Source organism: Culex quinquefasciatus, chromosome 2, assembly GCF_015732765.1.
Source record: "Culex quinquefasciatus strain JHB chromosome 2, VPISU_Cqui_1.0_pri_paternal, whole genome shotgun sequence".
In the NCBI taxonomy this organism is placed as follows: domain Eukaryota; kingdom Metazoa; phylum Arthropoda; class Insecta; order Diptera; family Culicidae; genus Culex; species Culex quinquefasciatus.
The window spans coordinates 127,664,359-127,681,042 of NC_051862.1; the positions used below are offsets into that span (position 1 = coordinate 127,664,359).

Sequence of the window (16,684 nt, forward strand, 5' to 3'; positions counted from 1 at the left end):
AATGGCTTATAAGCTTAGGATAACATGTCTACTAAGTTTCATTGATATCGGAGAGAGTCGAGTACAACCGATTCTCTATTTGGCATAATTTTATAATATTTGCTACATTTCAAACAAGTTTTTAAATTGAAAATTGTCTCTTCACAGAGTTTGAAGAGGTTCTGCATAAACCGCGTGCCGATGAACTTGAACACCGTAAACGAATTCGATTAATTGTATTAACTTACTAATTGGGCTTGAAAAAAATAGCGATTCAAAAATAATAATCAAAACATTTTGAAGTTATCAGTCTTAATGATTCTCGCGACTTGAGCGGATGCAAGAGAAGATTTTTCAACATGTTCCTTCGAAGTTTTTTACTAGTGCTAGTGTTCTGCACTGTAATTTATGGTGAGGTTAATTGAAGTTATTTGAAATCTTGAGTAAATTGGAATATTTTGTGTTTATCTAGCGCAACTTGTCATCAATCATTGTAGTGAGGATAAGCCTTGCGTTGATGTGAAAGCGTGCGACGATTACAAGGTTTATATAAAGCGTAAATACACGAACTGGCCAGTGTGGGCAAAAAACAGATTAAAATCGCACTATTGCGGTAGAAGAGAGGAAGCGGGATCAAAGGTAAGTTCTCATCGGGTTGACACCTGAATTTATTTTTGAAAAAATAATTTTAGATTTATAGCGTCTGCTGTGACCAACCTGTAGGAATCGAGACCCGGTTTTCAACCCCGGAGGATATTGTCCTCAACGAGGAGGACTGTGGGAAGCACTCTTCCGATCGGATTGCCTTCGGCTCGAATGCAAGAGTCTTCGAATATCCTTGGATGGCACTACTGCAGGATAAAGATGAGAGATTCATTTGTGGTGGCTCTTTGATTACAAAGTGGCATGTCCTTACGGCTGCCCACTGCAAATCTGGCCAGGTGTAAGTCCTGAGGAGTCGGTGATTTTTGAAGTTGGTCTAATTTTAATAATTTTAGCGTTTCTGTTCGTTTGGGAGAGAATGATCTTTCGAAGCATCATGATTGCAACGACATCTTTGAAGAGGATTGTTCGGATGCTGTTCAGGATATCGTGGTGGCTGAATTTATCAGCCATGAAAAGTACAGTCCTTCCAAGAAGACGAACGACATTGCTTTGATTAGGTTGGGTCGTCCAGCGAAGTTGTGTGTTAGTATGATCATTTAGAAATAAGTTTATTTTCAGTAAATTTAAATTAAACACGTTATTTCAGGTGTGCGACCAATTTGCCTCCCAATCGAAAAATCGCAGTCACCAAATTCTGAGAATTTACAGAATATGATCGTGAGTGGGTGGGGTGCTACGGAGCAAAATGTTTCTGCTAGCGTTTTACAATATGTCAAAATACCTGTCTATCCCAATACAAACTGCAGAGCTTTATTTCCTAGGAGAGCGGGCTTTACATTGGACGAAAGTCATGTTTGTACACTGAGTGAGAATGGCGCCGATCATTGCAGTGGTGACTCCGGAGGTCCTTTGCAGTATGTTTTTCAGCAAAATCAATTCTATCAGTACGGTATCGTGTCGTTTGGGGTCAATTCGTGTGGAGTGCACAATGTACCAGGAGTGTACACTAAAGTTCCACACTTCATGGATTGGATTCGAAGCAAGTTACATTTGTAACGTTGAGAAATAGAAATACACGATTTATATTTCTGAAAATAACACACAGATTCATCATTTAGAGAGAAATCCTCTGACCTAAATACTGCAAGGCAATTTCATCCACCTCAGGCAATTCTCACATACCTTGAGGAAGACTATTTACAAGCACTTCGTTACGATTTCCACTTAATACATCCAACACACGTCAAGATATACCGCATTTCATCACAAATCATAAGTGATTTGGTGCCGTTTAGAAAACTGAATCATCGAAAGTAGTTCCTGTATTCCCCCAATAGATGCGTGTTTCACAACGGGTTAATACTTTTTAATCGATGAAGTTCCCACGAATTAAGTAATGACTTTTTGAACTGTATTTCCTAAATACAATCTTACTGTATTGTAGGACCACATGATGAGTAATGTTTGAAATTACACGGTTAAAAAGGGGAATCAGTAAAAAAGACTCATTGAAGTGGTTAACGGTGCACATCAACCAGAGCTTTTGCACACAGATTTTTGTTACAGACATTTTTGTATCTTCAAAACTACTGGTACTACCGAAAAGGTTTTGTATTCATTCCCTAAAGTACTGTCCACAATGTTTTTTACAACAAATTTTGAATAATTTTACGATCCCGTTGATGCAAGATTGGGTCCGTAAGTTTGACAATTTTGGAATAAGAAGACAACAACTTCCTTCGTTGCTGTGCACCCTTAAATCTGGTAAAATTTTCCTTGAAATAGAAACCTTCAGCCAAATTGTTTACAATTCGAGCCCAAGCCAAACAATGAAATGAATCTGCTTTTTTTATTTTTCCATTTTACAAGTGCAATTGCACAAATTGCAACTCTTTACTGCCTCTGTTCGCATAAATGTCCCATATGCATTCTCATCATTTTTGAGTTATTGATACACTTTGGTTAAAAATCGTGTGATCTTTCAGAAAAACCAAGCATTTCCAGTACTTAGTTTGTTGTGTGGAGGAAATCCTGTTTTTTCGCGGAAACTTAACACGTACGCTTATGTGTGGGACAAACTAGCCTTGCGTTTTTCTCAGCTTACTGTTTTTTGTTTATGGGACATTTATGCGAACACGGGCAGTATATTACTTATGCTATTAGTCGCCAACCGTCGCTTAATATTTAAAATTCTTGATAACGATGTTCTTTATTAAAAAAAAAGCAACTTACTCTCTACATTGAAACATTTACCAGCTTATCAATGACGTAATCATTGTCGGAACTCCTAAAATGAACATGAAAATTTTATGCAATTCTAGCTACAGCAGTCCATCGGGTTTTTTTTCAATTTGCAGAAAAAAAAATTGAACGATCTGATAACTTGTTTGTTGGAATCAGGACCCAAATGATATTTTTACATGAAATATCAGAAAATTTTACCATTGTTTGGCATTGACATTAAGGTCGTAAAAGGTGTCTTTCATTCTTGGGGTTCTGAATTTAGGGTCCAGAAATAGTACCGTGAACTGGGGCGAATTGGCACACATGGGGCGAATTGGGACAGTAGTTTGAACCATGTTGGAGCTCAATATTTTTTTTATTTTTCTGGTTGGTTCCGGATTGTACAGACTCATACCAACAAAATGTGTACATTTAAGCATACACGCAGCAAAATTCAGCCTTATCAAATTGATAAATATTTTGATCAACATTGATCACTTTTAGTTATTGTTTTGATAATTTTGATTTATCTTTTTGATAAACTTTGATTATCGAAACGATAATAATTGTTATTGTTTTGATAAATAAAATTATCGTCGGTCTTTTTCCCGCGTGCACGTTTTCTCCTGTCAAACTAAACATAAACAAACTGATCGGAGCGGAGAAGCAAATCTGAACCGGTAAAACTGACCGGCATCCAACCCGTGCGAAGTTTTCGACGTCGCTTGATGACTTCCCCCACGTTAAAATCAGAGTAAAGTCCCTGGCTGAGCACTGCAAAAAAAAAAGAATCCAGAATAAAAGGCGAGTTTTCCTACAAAATGCCAACTCCAAACCTCCGGGACAACAACATAGTCAGCGATGGACAGTCCGGCTACATCCAAAGCTGATTCAACGCCAACATACGGAACCAGAATGTCTTGAATTAGAGTAAGTATTGTTGTCAAGAAAAGCTTTTGAAGTTGTTAACCTTAGAATGCTACTTTTCAGTTTATTATCGCCAGGAATCTTTGTCCGCCACCAAAATGCTTTCGAACGGAATTTTGGCCATTGACCGAGCCGTTACAAGTTCGCGTCATTCAGAAGAACTCAGCTTTTTGGTCCGCCACGGAGGCATGAAGAACAAGGAACTACGGGGGAAATCGATGTTGAAATCTAGTTCATACGGTGAATAATAAGATTTACGTAAATAAATAGTTAATTAAACAGTAAAGCTGTGATTTGGTTTGATTCTAAATTGAAAGAAAGATAAAAAGTACTACCTAAGAAAGGACGATAAATACAATTTTTGTTTCGATAATCCAGATTATTGTTTTGATAAAAAAAATTATCAAAATGATCAATAATCTTATCGAATTGATACTTTTTGCTTTTGACGTTTCATCAATGGTGTTTGTCAAACTGATAATATAGTTTATCAAATTGATAACAATATTTATCAAATTGATAAGATAACTTTGAATTTGATAAAATAAATTATTGGTTGCCAACCGATAATTTTATTTATCGAATTGATGTCATAAATTTATCAAATTGATAATTCTTTTCTCTGCGTGTAGAATAGAGAAAGATAGAATTGCCACTCATTTACCGACTGGGGGACAAAACTGTGCTGCCTAACTGATGCCAGCGGCGAAACGGGGAACTACAACACTAAAAACGATCGTTTGATCAATAATGATCGACTTGGTTGTTTGAAAAATTACAATACTACCAAATTTATCACAGTATTACCAAATTAATCAGGATCACCATGTGAAATAGCTCAAGAGAAGTTTTAGTTATTCAAATAATATTATAGATAATTTGGGTGGTTATGTTTCAAACATGACCACTATGACCAAGAACATTGTAAGATAATAATAAAAAAATCCTTTTAAGGAAAAATCTGAAAAAAAACATATTTGTCTTAATTTAACAGGGTTGTCCACTGTTAATTTTTATGACCAGTCTTAAAAACTTCAAATGTCATATTTCCTAAACTCGTATGGCTAAGGAAATGTACTATGTCAGGACATCTTTGAAAGCGCTGGTCACTTCAAATTATAAACAATTCTGTCGAAATATCCACTTCTGAGTCCAGTTTCAGAAATCATTAAGTTTAATATCCAAAATTCTCCAAACGATAAGCGTGTCCCCTAGCGTGGTTCACGGATATATGAAAAAGACAAAAGTGTTCAATTTCGTTTGCATCAACTGGAACTTTATAGTTTTATGACCCCAGAAGCTAGCCTGTAAATTTGAGCTTATTTAGTTGCTCGAATTTTCAGGCAAGCTTCTGGGTTTTTTTTTTTTACTGATTCTATAGGTTTGTTTGAGTTTCTTTTAAAATACATTTTAGACTCGATTTTCCGGAGGACTTGGAAAAATTTCACTTCACTTCAAGATGTCGTCCAAAATGGCGGAGATGAAATATTGAAAAAAAATGAATTTTGCAATTTAATAGGCAATCAACTTAAACATTTTTACGAAAGTGTGGTCGCATAGCTCGAATTTCATGTTAAAAGTGAGAGATACTCGAGGCTTCCGATAATCGAATCTGAACTGTACCAGTTTTTTTTAATGTTAGGCCGAAATTTGGGAACATTTGTTTAAAATGTGAGCGAAAATTCAAATTCAGTGGGAGTATCCATGTCAAAAATACATTTTTTGTAGAAGGTATGTGTACGACTATTGGAAAAGATACATTACAACTACGCCACACCCTGGAGGCTTGGCTTTCCCCCCATCGGTCACCGAAAGATAAGCTTGACTAAGACACATATGATGAAATTGGTTGCCGCTTCCAACCAGAAATGCTTGCCGTTGAAGATGCTGCGACATCTCTCGTTTAGAAGAGCCAGTTTCAGAGTGTTGTTGTTGCTGATTCTGATTCGTTGTCGTTTTCGTCGGCCCGGCATAGGCTACTTTATAAAAACCAGTTCCACCACGTTGCGTCCCTCCAGTCGAGCCCGGTACAGTGTCGCGATCGTACGCGAAGTGGCTAGAGAAGTGCTAAAACCGTGAGAGGCGCGTGTGTGGCGTTGCGTCTTGGACTTGGAGACTTGTTCCGGGGCAGCTAAACCAATTCACCATGATCGGCCTGCAGCAATTATCGTTACTCATCGGTGCGCTATGCGTTTACTCGATAGCAGGTAAGTTGGTGTCGTTGGATTACCTGTAACACCACTAATAGGCTAGAACAACTAATCTTTGGTTCTACGAACCCAACCAGGACAACAGTTCAATCAGTGTGACGTCCAGCAGCGGTGCGTCGAGTTTAACAGCTGTCCCGAGTTCAAGGCCTATGTCGGCAAACCGGCCACCACCTGGCCTCGATCGGTTCAAGATCAGGTGCGGCGACGAATCTGCAACAAACAACAAAAGGTAAGGCTCGTGTCTGAATTGCGTCTTCTACGTGTGCTGTACCGGTTTATTCGGGCTTGATTTTGGGGAAAAACAAATCACTTGAAATAATCCTGTTGAGAAGTTTTCTGATCCCCGAACCCAGCTTCAAAGTAGCACAAAAAACTCCATTCAGGATTTGAGTTAGAATTCTTGATTTATATGACATTCAAGCGCCAAATGCAGTATTTTGAACATTTTTCACGAATGTGAATGATGTTAGTTATTTTTAAAACAATTCACACTTGTCTTCCTAATTTTGGCGGTTTCTTCAAAACAGCTGATTAATTCATATCGACATGAGAGATTGCTGATGCTCAGAGAAATAATTGTTCGGGTATAGGAAAAAAACAAAAAAAAGTCGCGAAAAATTAGGTAATTGAGAGATAGTGGAGTTGTTGAAAAATAAGGACACTTGATAGCCTAGTACTATCCATTACAACTAACTGAAAAACAATAAAGCTCTTGATAAAATTGTCAAATTAGGGTGACATGATCCCCACATTTTATAGTCACTGAAATAATATAATATTAAAATACTTTAAACTGGGCAGCAATTTGCTTACCCAGATGATGGAGGTTCTAACCCCACCAAGAGCATTTGATTTTAAATTTGGAAGCAGATGGGGATTTGCATTATAGGGCGATCATCGTAACCATTTTACTGTTTATGTGTTTCCCGGGCCCGGTGGTGTAGTGGTTAGCGTGGTAGCCTCTCACCCCAGTAAGGCCTGGGTTCAATCCCAGACGGACCCGGTGGCATGTTTCGAGAAGAGATTTGCCTGACCACGCCTTCTATCGGATGGGGAGGTAAAACGTCGGTCCATTTGTGTAACCTTCGGAAATGAGCAGAAACTTGCAACAGAGACCACAAAAGACCCGGGGTCGTTAAAGTGGAATGCTTTTTTTGTGTTTTCAAGAATTGTGCAGTTAGAAACTCTGCCCATTTTTTACTTATAGTATTCGTCGCAAAATCTTCGTATAGACAATTTTACATAAAAAATTGATGTTAGCCCTTTGATAAAAAAGAGAAACAAGTAGCTTAGACTAACTATGAAAAGAAAAATCAATAACAATTATTAAAAAAAAAACATGGGAATTTTATATCGAATATTTGTTTTTATTTCTAATTTTGTAATTCTTTTGACTATGTTATCGATAAACTATAATGAAGCAACTCCAATACTTCTAACTAACGTGAAATTTTCCGAGGATTCCGAATATGTCAAAATTGAGACCAAAAAGTGTCGCTATGGAAGCCTACAGGGCAAAAAACTAACGTTGTAAAATGTTTGTTATAGAAAAATAAAAAAAACTATGAGAAAAACTGCGATTGGCCAAAAAGTTAATACCGTAGGCTTATAGTCCATGAAATTCCCTTGTTGCAAAAAGATATTAAGGTTTTAAAAAATCAATTTTTAACAGTAATTTTCAAAAGCTATGAGAAAAAGTCAAACCAATCCTGGATGTCTATGGCTCATTTTGAAGTACTTCAAAAGACCTTTCGAATGCATCTAAGAGAGTTGGAATTGATGAAGTTTTACGCAAACGCGAGCAATTTTAAGATTTTTTAGGTTTTTTGGACTTCAAACTTCAAAGCTCGTTTTACCCCACTTCCCTTTGTCGTAGAGGGCTCATATTTGGCATGAGTTCATCTCATGTATAGACAAACAAACGCTGAAAGTTCGGTGCACGACCTGTTACACATTTGTGAAAAACTCGCTCTTAATAAATAAATCGAGGTTTTTAAGCGAAGATGGCGTTCGAATGGTGAACGTCCGAAATGTCAAAATCGCGCAGTAGCACCAATATTAGAAAAAAAAATGTGGCTGTCATGCCATGGCACACTTTTTTCGTAAAGTTGGCACCACTGCGTGATTTTGACATTTCGGGTGTTCACCTTTCGAACGCCATTTTCGCTTAAAAACCTGGATACTTAACGTTGACTGTCACAAAAGACTTCAATTGAAGATTCAGAAATGTGCTAAATGAGTTGTGAAACCAGTTTTACAAACGGGTTCTTTACACAGGCGAGGTTAAAAAAGATGTGCATTGGGAGACACTTGAAAAAATACCATCAGTAAAGGTGACAGCATTGGTAATTTCTCAAAACTTATTATGAAGTTTTTATGAGATTTGACAAAAACTTGCACAGAAAAAAAAATCCTGGTAATATTACATCTGGGAAGGGGTACATCTTTTATGTCAGAAAGAAGGTGTAATTTTACCTCTGGAAATGTGTAATTTTACCACTTTTCTGGTGTAATGCCACTTTATCAGTCTAAATCCGAAGGTTTTTGTGGGAGTTCGGATAATCAAATTATCTTATTTTTTTACTTTTGACAATTTTGGCTTCTGTGACCAAACTAGAATAGTTGATTCCATATCAAATAACAAAATGCAATTTATCCTTGAATTTTTCAATATTTCATCACCTCCATTTTTGCTGTCATTCAGGATTTGAAAATTTTAGTTTAAGCTCGACTAGAGGGTGACGAGCGGGAATTCCCAGGAAAAAAATCCCGGGAAATCGATCATTTTTGGACCTCTCGATTCCCGGGAAATTTGGTCGAGACTCCCGGGAAATTTTATTCTTATAAATATGGAAGCCAAATTATATAAACTAATCAGAAAACCATTTGAAAAAATCGAAATTGTCCAGAACATTGAGTGTTCAATGATCGATATTTAAGTTCGAATAAACCAATGCTTTTATAATCTTCTTATTTAGAAAGTGTAAATTTTTACTTGTCAAAAATTCCAATAACTATAATTGAGTGTAAACAAAAGTTACATTGAAGCATACTTTGCAGGTACACCCCAGAAATTAAAAACTCAAGTTTTTTTTTATATTATTTCAATTTATTATTTCTAAGGAGGAAAAGCATTTTAAAAATAAGTTCATTTTCTATATCATCTCTCGAGCATAGCAAACCTTATAATTTTGCTTTTTTTTATTCTAAGTAAGTTAATTTCGCTGTATCAAGGTAATTTCCTTTTTGATGTCAATAGTAGTATTGGGTTTAGCATCAACCTCAATATTAAATAACATTTTGGAAAAATAACTCTGCAACTCTTTGTAATGTTTAGGTCCGCCAATTGTTAAAATTCTGGTTTTCCAGATAACTGTTAATATTTCTTCATTTAATATTTACAGTTGGCCCAAGCAGAAAAAACAATGTTCAATTGTTGTTTTGAGTCGTTATTTATAAAATTGATAAAATAAAGATACTGGGAAATTATATATTAGCTAATTTTAAATTTTTAAAAATCTAATAACAAGTTCATGCAAAAAGCTTCAGAATTCAGAAAAAAATATATCAAAATGTAGAACTGTGAACTATAAAACGAGGCTACTTAAATTAACGTTTCATTGAATAAGTTTGAATTAATTGTAACTGAATTAGTTTATAACATAACATGTTACTGAACAAATTTATTACATTTCTGTTAAATTATTGGCACCATGTATTGCATAGTTTAAAAAAAAACTCCCGGGTCCCGGGAATTCCCGGGAAATAGCAAAATACAACTCTCGATTCCCGGGAAATTGAAAATCTCGAGAATCGTCACCCTCTAAGCTCGACAATCATTTTCGATTATCCGAAATGATTTTTTTCCAAGGCCTTCGGATAATCGATACAGTAATGTACCACGAGAACTGCATTTTTTATTACTCAAAGTCACCCCGACTGAAAGTTGAAGTAAGCTTGAGTGGTTCAGCATCTGAGTATTAAGGTACCACACTCAAATTATAGGCTAGTTTTGGGCATTTTGAATGCTGGATCATAAAAGACTCTCCAGACTTCAATCATTATTTTTCTTTTAGACTTATTACGTATGCTGCAACGCACCCTTGAACGTTGGATCCGGTAATTCTGGCCGTCCAACGGGCATGAAACTGCTGGACATGACATCCTGTGGAAAGCATACCAAGGACCGTATTGCGTATGGGAAAAACGCAAAAGTGTTCGAGTACCCCTGGATGGCCGTCCTCATAGGCCTCGATGGACAACTGGCCTGCGGCGGAACACTAATCTCGGAGAGTTACGTCCTTACTGCGGCCCACTGCAAGCGACAGTCGATGTATGTTCAGCCCTTAATTTGTTGGGTTTGTTTCAATTAATTTTACGCATAATTGAAATTACAGAACAACGGTGCGACTTGGGGAGAACGATATCAACAAGGAGATCGACTGCAACGTGTACGCAGACGAAGAGGACGACTGTGCCGATCCGCCCCAGGAAATCGCGGTTGCAGAGTTCATTGCCCACAAACTGTACAGTCCTTCAAAGCGAAAGAACGACATCGCGCTGATAAGGTTGGCATCGCCTGCAAAGCTTAGTCACAGTAAGTCAGCTAAAAGCATTTCCCTGTTGGAACATTCTAAACTTACCACAAATAAAACAAACTTTCAGGTGTTAAAACGATCTGCCTTCCGATTGGGTCGATGCTCCGTAATCCGGAACCGAAGGACATGATCATTTCCGGCTGGGGCCTGACAGAAAACAATTACATTTCCAACATTCTGCAGTACGCCAAAGTGAGCACGGTTCCGTTGGACGAGTGCAACCGGCAGCTGAGCCTGTTGGACAACACGATCAAGCTGGACGGCAGCCAGGTGTGTGCCAACGGCAAGAACAAGGTGGATAACTGTGCCGGAGACTCCGGGGGACCGCTGCAGTACACGTCGCTGCAGTCGACCATCGTGCAGTACGGCATCGTTTCGTTCGGACTGAACTCGTGCGGGGTGTCCAGCAGCCCCGGCGTGTACACCAAAGTTTCGCACTACATCGACTGGATCGTGGCGAATTTGAAATAGTCTGCCAATATGTTCATATTTTGCTAATATAATTACTTCAGTAAGGATCATTTCAATTATCACATTAAGTATGCTTATTTTCAAAAAGACTCATTTAAGAAGATCGGCAATTTTACTTACTAACAGCGAAAAATAAACCATAACAAATTGCCTTTCTATGAAAGGTGTGCTTGAAGTTAATAAAAATGTAAAAATACTCCAGCGATTAAAAACAGTTCTTTATTACTCCTTATAATTATGTCCAAATATTAATTCGTTATAAACAGTCGTTCTAAATTTCCCTTTCCTATACTTTGAAGTCATGTCGAAGAGTTTTAAGTACTCACTTTTTCCTCACCTCGTCGCCGTCGTGCTCACTTGTCGTACCCCGGGCAGACGGTAATAACAAAATTCATGCCATTTCAATAAAAAATAATGTTAAAATAACAGAAAGCGTTATGGAATCTTCTTGAAAAATCCATTTTTGCATAAGGGTTTAATAACAGTTTATGTTATCATAACAAAATTTGTTATTGGTCTGACATTGGTTGAAAGCCAAAACAACTTTGGAATATCATGTTTTGTTATGGAAGAATACCTCCACCTGTTATTGGGATGATCGCATTAGTTGTTAAATTAACAAAAAATAATAACAGATTTTTTCGAAGAATAACTAAAAATGTTATTAGTCTGTTATTGAGCAGTTCTCTACGGAATCGGTCTTTTTTCTTTAATTTTAATTTTTGTATTTTTTAATCCGGCTGAAACTTTTTTGGTGCCTTCGGTATGCCCAAAGAAGCCATTTTGCATCATTAGTTTGTCCATATAATTTTCCATACAAATTTGGCAGCTGTCCATACAAAAATGATATGTGAAAATTCAAAAATCTGTATCTTTTGAAGGAATTTTTTGATCGATTTGATGTCTTCGGCAAAGTTGTAGGTATGGATATGGACTACACTGAAAAAAAATGATACACGGTAAAAAAAAATTTGGTGATTTTTTATTTAACTTTTTGTCACTAAAAGTTGATTTGCAAAAAAACACTATTTTTAATTTTTTTCATTTTTTGATGTATTTTAGAGGACATAAAATGCCAACTTTTCAGAAATTTCCAGAATGGGCAAAAAATCATTGACCGAGTTATGATTTTTTGAATCAATACAGATTTTTTCAAAAAATCGAAATATTGGTCGCAAAAAATTTTCAACTTCATTTTTCGATGTAAAATCGAATTTGCAATCAAAAAGTACTTTAGTGATTTTTTGATAAAGTGCACCGTTTTCAAATTATAACTATTTTTAGGTAACTTTTTTGAAAATAGTCGCAGTTTTTCATTTTTAAAATTAAAAGCTGAGAAAATTCTCTATATTTTTCTTTATTGAACTTTGTTGATACGACCCATAGTTGCTGAGATATTGCAATGCAAAGGTTTAAAAACAGGAAAATTGATGTTTTCTAAGTCTCACTCAAACAACCCACCATTTTCTAATGTCGATATCTCAGCAACTATAAATCCGATTTACAATGTTAAAAAATGAAACTTTCTTGAAATTTTCCGATCTTTTCGAAAAAAATATTTTCAAAATTTTTAAATCAAGACTAACATTTCAAACGGGCCAAACATTCAATATTACGCCCATTTGAAATGTTAGTCTTGATTTAAAAATTTTGAAAATATTTTTTTCGAAAAGATCGGAAAATTTCACGAATGTTTCATATATTAACATTGAAAATCGGACCATTACTTGCTGAGATATCGACATTAGAAAATGGTGGATTGTTTAAGTGAGACTTAGAAAACATTAATTTTCCTGTTTTTTAACCTTTGCATGGCAATATCTCAGCAACTATGGGTCGTATCAACAAAGTTCAATAAAGAAAAATATAGAGAATTTTCTCAGCTTTTCAAAAATATTTTTTTCAAAGGTGGGCAAACATGGGCACTAATTTTAAAAAATGAAAAACTGCGACTATTTTCAAAAAAGTTACCTAAAAATAGTTATATCTTGAAAACGGTGCACTTTATCAAAAAATCACTAAAGTACTTTTTGATTGCAAATTCGATTTTACATCGAAAAATGAAGTTGAAAATTTTTTGCGACCAATATTTCGATTTTTTGAAAAAATCTGTATTGATTCAAAAATCATAACTCGGTCAATGATTTTTGCCCATTCTGAAATTTCTGAAAAGTTGGCATTTTATGTCCTCTAAAACATATCAAAAATGAAAAAATTAAAAATAGTGTTTTTTGCAAATCAACTTTTAGTGACAAAAGTTAAATAAAAATCACCAAATTTTTTTACCGTGTATCATTTTTTTCAGTGTAGTCCATATCCATACCTACAACTTTGCCGAAGACACCAAATCGATCAAAAAATTCCTTCAAAAGATACAGATTTTTGAATTTTCACATATCATTTTTGTATGGACAGCTGTCAAATTTGTATGGAAAATTATATGGACAAACTAATGATGCAAAATGGCTTCTTTGGGCATACCGAAGGCAGCAAAAAAGTTTTAGCTGGATTAAAAAATACAAAAAAAATCGAATGACCGAAATCTCAGAGAATTGCTCTATTACAATAACAATCCAATAACAAAAAAATGATAACGACGAATAACAAATCTTATATAAATAAAATAAAATGTTATTGGCCTAGTATTCTCAAATATCAAAAAATTTTATTCCCAAGTCATTTCCGTCTGCTCGGGACGTGCATTTTGGACCAAATTGACACCTTTTGACCTTCACAGATCCCCAAAATTCGGTTTCAATCCTGAGATATTCAATAAAAACCGAAAAAACGAAAAAAAAGTGCATTTTTGTCACTTTACATATGAAAGAAGGAAGTTTCAATCTCGTCGTGCAATCTTGTCACTCCCTGAAAATTGATGTAAGTGCGACAACTGGCCAAAGGGATTTCAGGTCAGGACGCGTTTGACGCACGTACAAGTTAGATTACCGTAAACATTTGTAATTATAACTCGGGACTCCGGCAACCAACTTCAACCAAACTTCGGGACAAATGGTCAGCCAAACAAAGTGTGTTTGTTATTGGCTTATTTTTTTTTTTTTTTTTTTTTTTTCATAGTAAAACGTTAAAACTAGAGAGCCTATATGGAGAGGCGAAATGTCGCTCTCAGGGTTCCAATCGAACTGTCAAATCGGGGTTCCAATTGAGCAACAAGATCATGCTAGAACAAGGTTGGAATCAATTTAAAATAATTTTGGCAAAAAAACGAGACTTATATCACACACAAGTATTGTAAAACTGTCGTTGATAATAATCTGGTAGTTTTTGTTTTGTTTGTGCTTGTTCGGTACAAGGAAAGTGCCAGCACCAAAGAAAAACTACAAGTTTTTCAACCTTATATTAGAATGACTTTCGGTGTTTGAAATTTCTCCCAGAACATTTCATTTCCCTATGTAGGTCCCTAATTAAAACGTGTTTTTCTAGGAACGTCGAAATGGCGGGTGCGACAAGATAGCACGACGACGTCGACCTGCAGAGGCTATAATCCTGTTCGGAAATAACTTCTTACAGAAACGTCGTAGACCCACCTTCATGTATACTGAACGAATGTATGTGAGTATGTTGTTTTTTTTTTTCACAAGGTCGGAATCTGCTACCAGACACCTGAGAATTCATTTCTCAGGTAGTGTGGGGTTGGGAAAAAATAATTTCCCGACCCACTAAACCAGTCCTTGAACGCCGTGCCCTTTTCCCCCCGGGACCACCTTTCGGTATAACTTCGGGGGGAGGCGTTGTGTGTATGTGTGTATGTTTGTGTGTGTACGAGTGTATGTGTGTATCCAAAATTCTTACTCAGTTTTCTCAGCACTGACTTAACCGATTTATTTTTATTTTAAGAAAAACTTATCAAAACATTCGTTTATAAAAAACTATTTTCATGTTTCAACAATATTTGTTCAAAAAATACATTGATGGCATCTTTTTTATTGACATTTTTCGACCAAAAATACTGTTTCGGAACAAATACGTTTAACAATCCGGTTTGTCCCGGAACCGGTTTAACCCCCAGAGGGAAATTTTATGGTGGTCAGATGGAGGACAAAAAAACACCCTTTTGCAATTTGAAGCATCCAAATTCGTCCACTACAGCCCGATTACGAGTCCCTAGTCTGAAATTTCACATATTTCTAAAGTTATTATCACTCAAGTGTTATTTATACACTGAAACCCCTATCAAGAGAAATTAGTAATAAAGTTAATTTGTTAAAAAGGAGGAATTTTGCTATTTTGACAGAATATATTGACTAAATGAATGTGAAGAAGGCACCAAAAACCCAAAGGTGGATTAAGTAACGTTTTTGAGTAGACATTGAGGAGAAATTGCATGTAAAATGTGTCATTGGTTCACCCATACAAGTCTCCATACAATTTTGGCTGCTGTCCATACAAAAATGGTATGTAAATATTCAAACAGCTGTAACTTTTGAGTTAATTTTCTGATCAATTTGGTGTCTTCGGCAAAGTTGTAGGTATTGTTGAGGACTTTTGAGAAAAAATAGGTACACGGAAAAAAAAATTGCAGATTCTTTTATCAACTTTTTTTTCACTAAAACTCAATTTCCCAAAATACGTATTTTTTGATTTTCGAAATTTTTTTATATGTTTTAGGGGACAAAAATCCGCAACTTTTGAGCCATAGAGAAACATGGTCAAAAAATCTGCCGCCGAGTTATGAATTTTTGAAAAAAATGTGATTTTTGAAAAAAATTTAAGTTTCATGCAAAAACAAGTTTGATATATTTTTTTAATGCAAAATTAAATTTGCAATCGAAAAGTACTTTACCGATTTTTTGATAAAAGGCTCCGTTTTCAAGATATAGCCACCGAAAGTTTGATTTTAGTGAAATATTTGCAGCTTTTCAATTTTTAAAAATAGTGACCATGAGTGACAATTTCTAAAAATATTTTTTTTTAAAGTTCAGAAAATTTGCTATAAAATTGTCTAAGAGACATTGAAGATTGGACCTCGGGTTGCTGAGATAGAGCCGCTTTAAGAAAAAGAAACACAAAAATTGAAGTTTTCTTAATCCCACCAAAACAACCCACCATTTTCTAATGACCATATCTCAGCAACTAATGGTCCGATTTCCAATGTTAATGCATGAAAAATTCGTGAAATTTTTCGATCTTTTCGAAAAAAATATTTTGAAATTTTTTAAATCAAGACTAGCATTTTAAATGGGCGTAATATTCAATGTTTGGCCCTTTTAAAATGTTAGTCTTGATTTAAAAAATTTCAAAATATTTTTTTCGAAAAGATCGAAAAAAAAATCATAATTCGGCGGCAGATTTTTTGACCATGTTTCTCTATGGCTCAAAAGTTGCGGATTTTTGTCCCCTAAAACATATCAAAAAATCTCGAAAATCAAAAAATACGTATTTTGGGAAATTGAGTTTTAGTGAAAAAAAAGTTGATAAAAAAATCTGCAATTTTTTTTTTTCGTGTACCTATTTTTCTCTCAATAATCCTCAACAATACCTACAACTTTGCCGAAGACACCAAATTGATCAGAAAATTCACTCATAAGTAACAGCTGTTTGAATATTTACATACCATTTTTGTATGGACAGCTGCCAAATTTGTATGGAGACTTGTATGGGTGAACCAATGACACAAAATAGCTTATTTGGTCATAGGGAAGGCCCCCACAA

The 16,684-nt window shown here is 35.5% G+C and overlaps 2 protein-coding genes across 2 annotated transcripts; both read left to right on the top strand.

Moving 5' to 3' along the window:
* The first annotated feature begins 338 nt into the window (after positions 1-338).
* LOC119766314 (CLIP domain-containing serine protease 2-like) lies at positions 339-926 on the top strand. Its single transcript, XM_038250786.1, has 3 exons — positions 339-390; positions 452-618; positions 672-926. Exons 1-3 carry the CDS (start codon positions 339-341, stop codon positions 924-926), a joined length of 474 nt encoding a protein of 157 aa, XP_038106714.1.
* A 4,814-nt stretch (positions 927-5,740) lies between these two features.
* LOC6041547 (phenoloxidase-activating factor 3) lies at positions 5,741-11,255 on the top strand. Its single transcript, XM_001850740.2, has 5 exons — positions 5,741-5,942; positions 6,023-6,174; positions 10,022-10,278; positions 10,343-10,542; positions 10,611-11,255. Exons 1-5 carry the CDS (start codon positions 5,882-5,884, stop codon positions 11,012-11,014), a joined length of 1,074 nt encoding a protein of 357 aa, XP_001850792.2. The 5' UTR covers positions 5,741-5,881; the 3' UTR covers positions 11,015-11,255.
* The last annotated feature ends 5,429 nt before the right edge of the window (positions 11,256-16,684 follow it).

Bases quoted from the DNA above. Each gene is read 5' to 3' on its own strand.
- LOC119766314 (XM_038250786.1), top strand. From the start codon at position 339: ATGTTCCTTCGAAGTTTTTTACTAGTGCTAGTGTTCTGCACTGTAATT. The intron at 391-451 runs GTGAGGTTAATT...GTGTTTATCTAG, and splicing joins GTTCTGCACTGTAATTTATG to CGCAACTTGTCATCAATCAT. The intron at 619-671 runs GTAAGTTCTCAT...AAATAATTTTAG, and splicing joins GAGAGGAAGCGGGATCAAAG to ATTTATAGCGTCTGCTGTGA.
- LOC6041547 (XM_001850740.2), top strand. From the start codon at position 5,882: ATGATCGGCCTGCAGCAATTATCGTTACTCATCGGTGCGCTATGCGTT. The intron at 10,279-10,342 runs GTATGTTCAGCC...TTGAAATTACAG, and splicing joins CACTGCAAGCGACAGTCGAT to AACAACGGTGCGACTTGGGG. The intron at 10,543-10,610 runs GTAAGTCAGCTA...ACAAACTTTCAG, and splicing joins GCCTGCAAAGCTTAGTCACA to GTGTTAAAACGATCTGCCTT.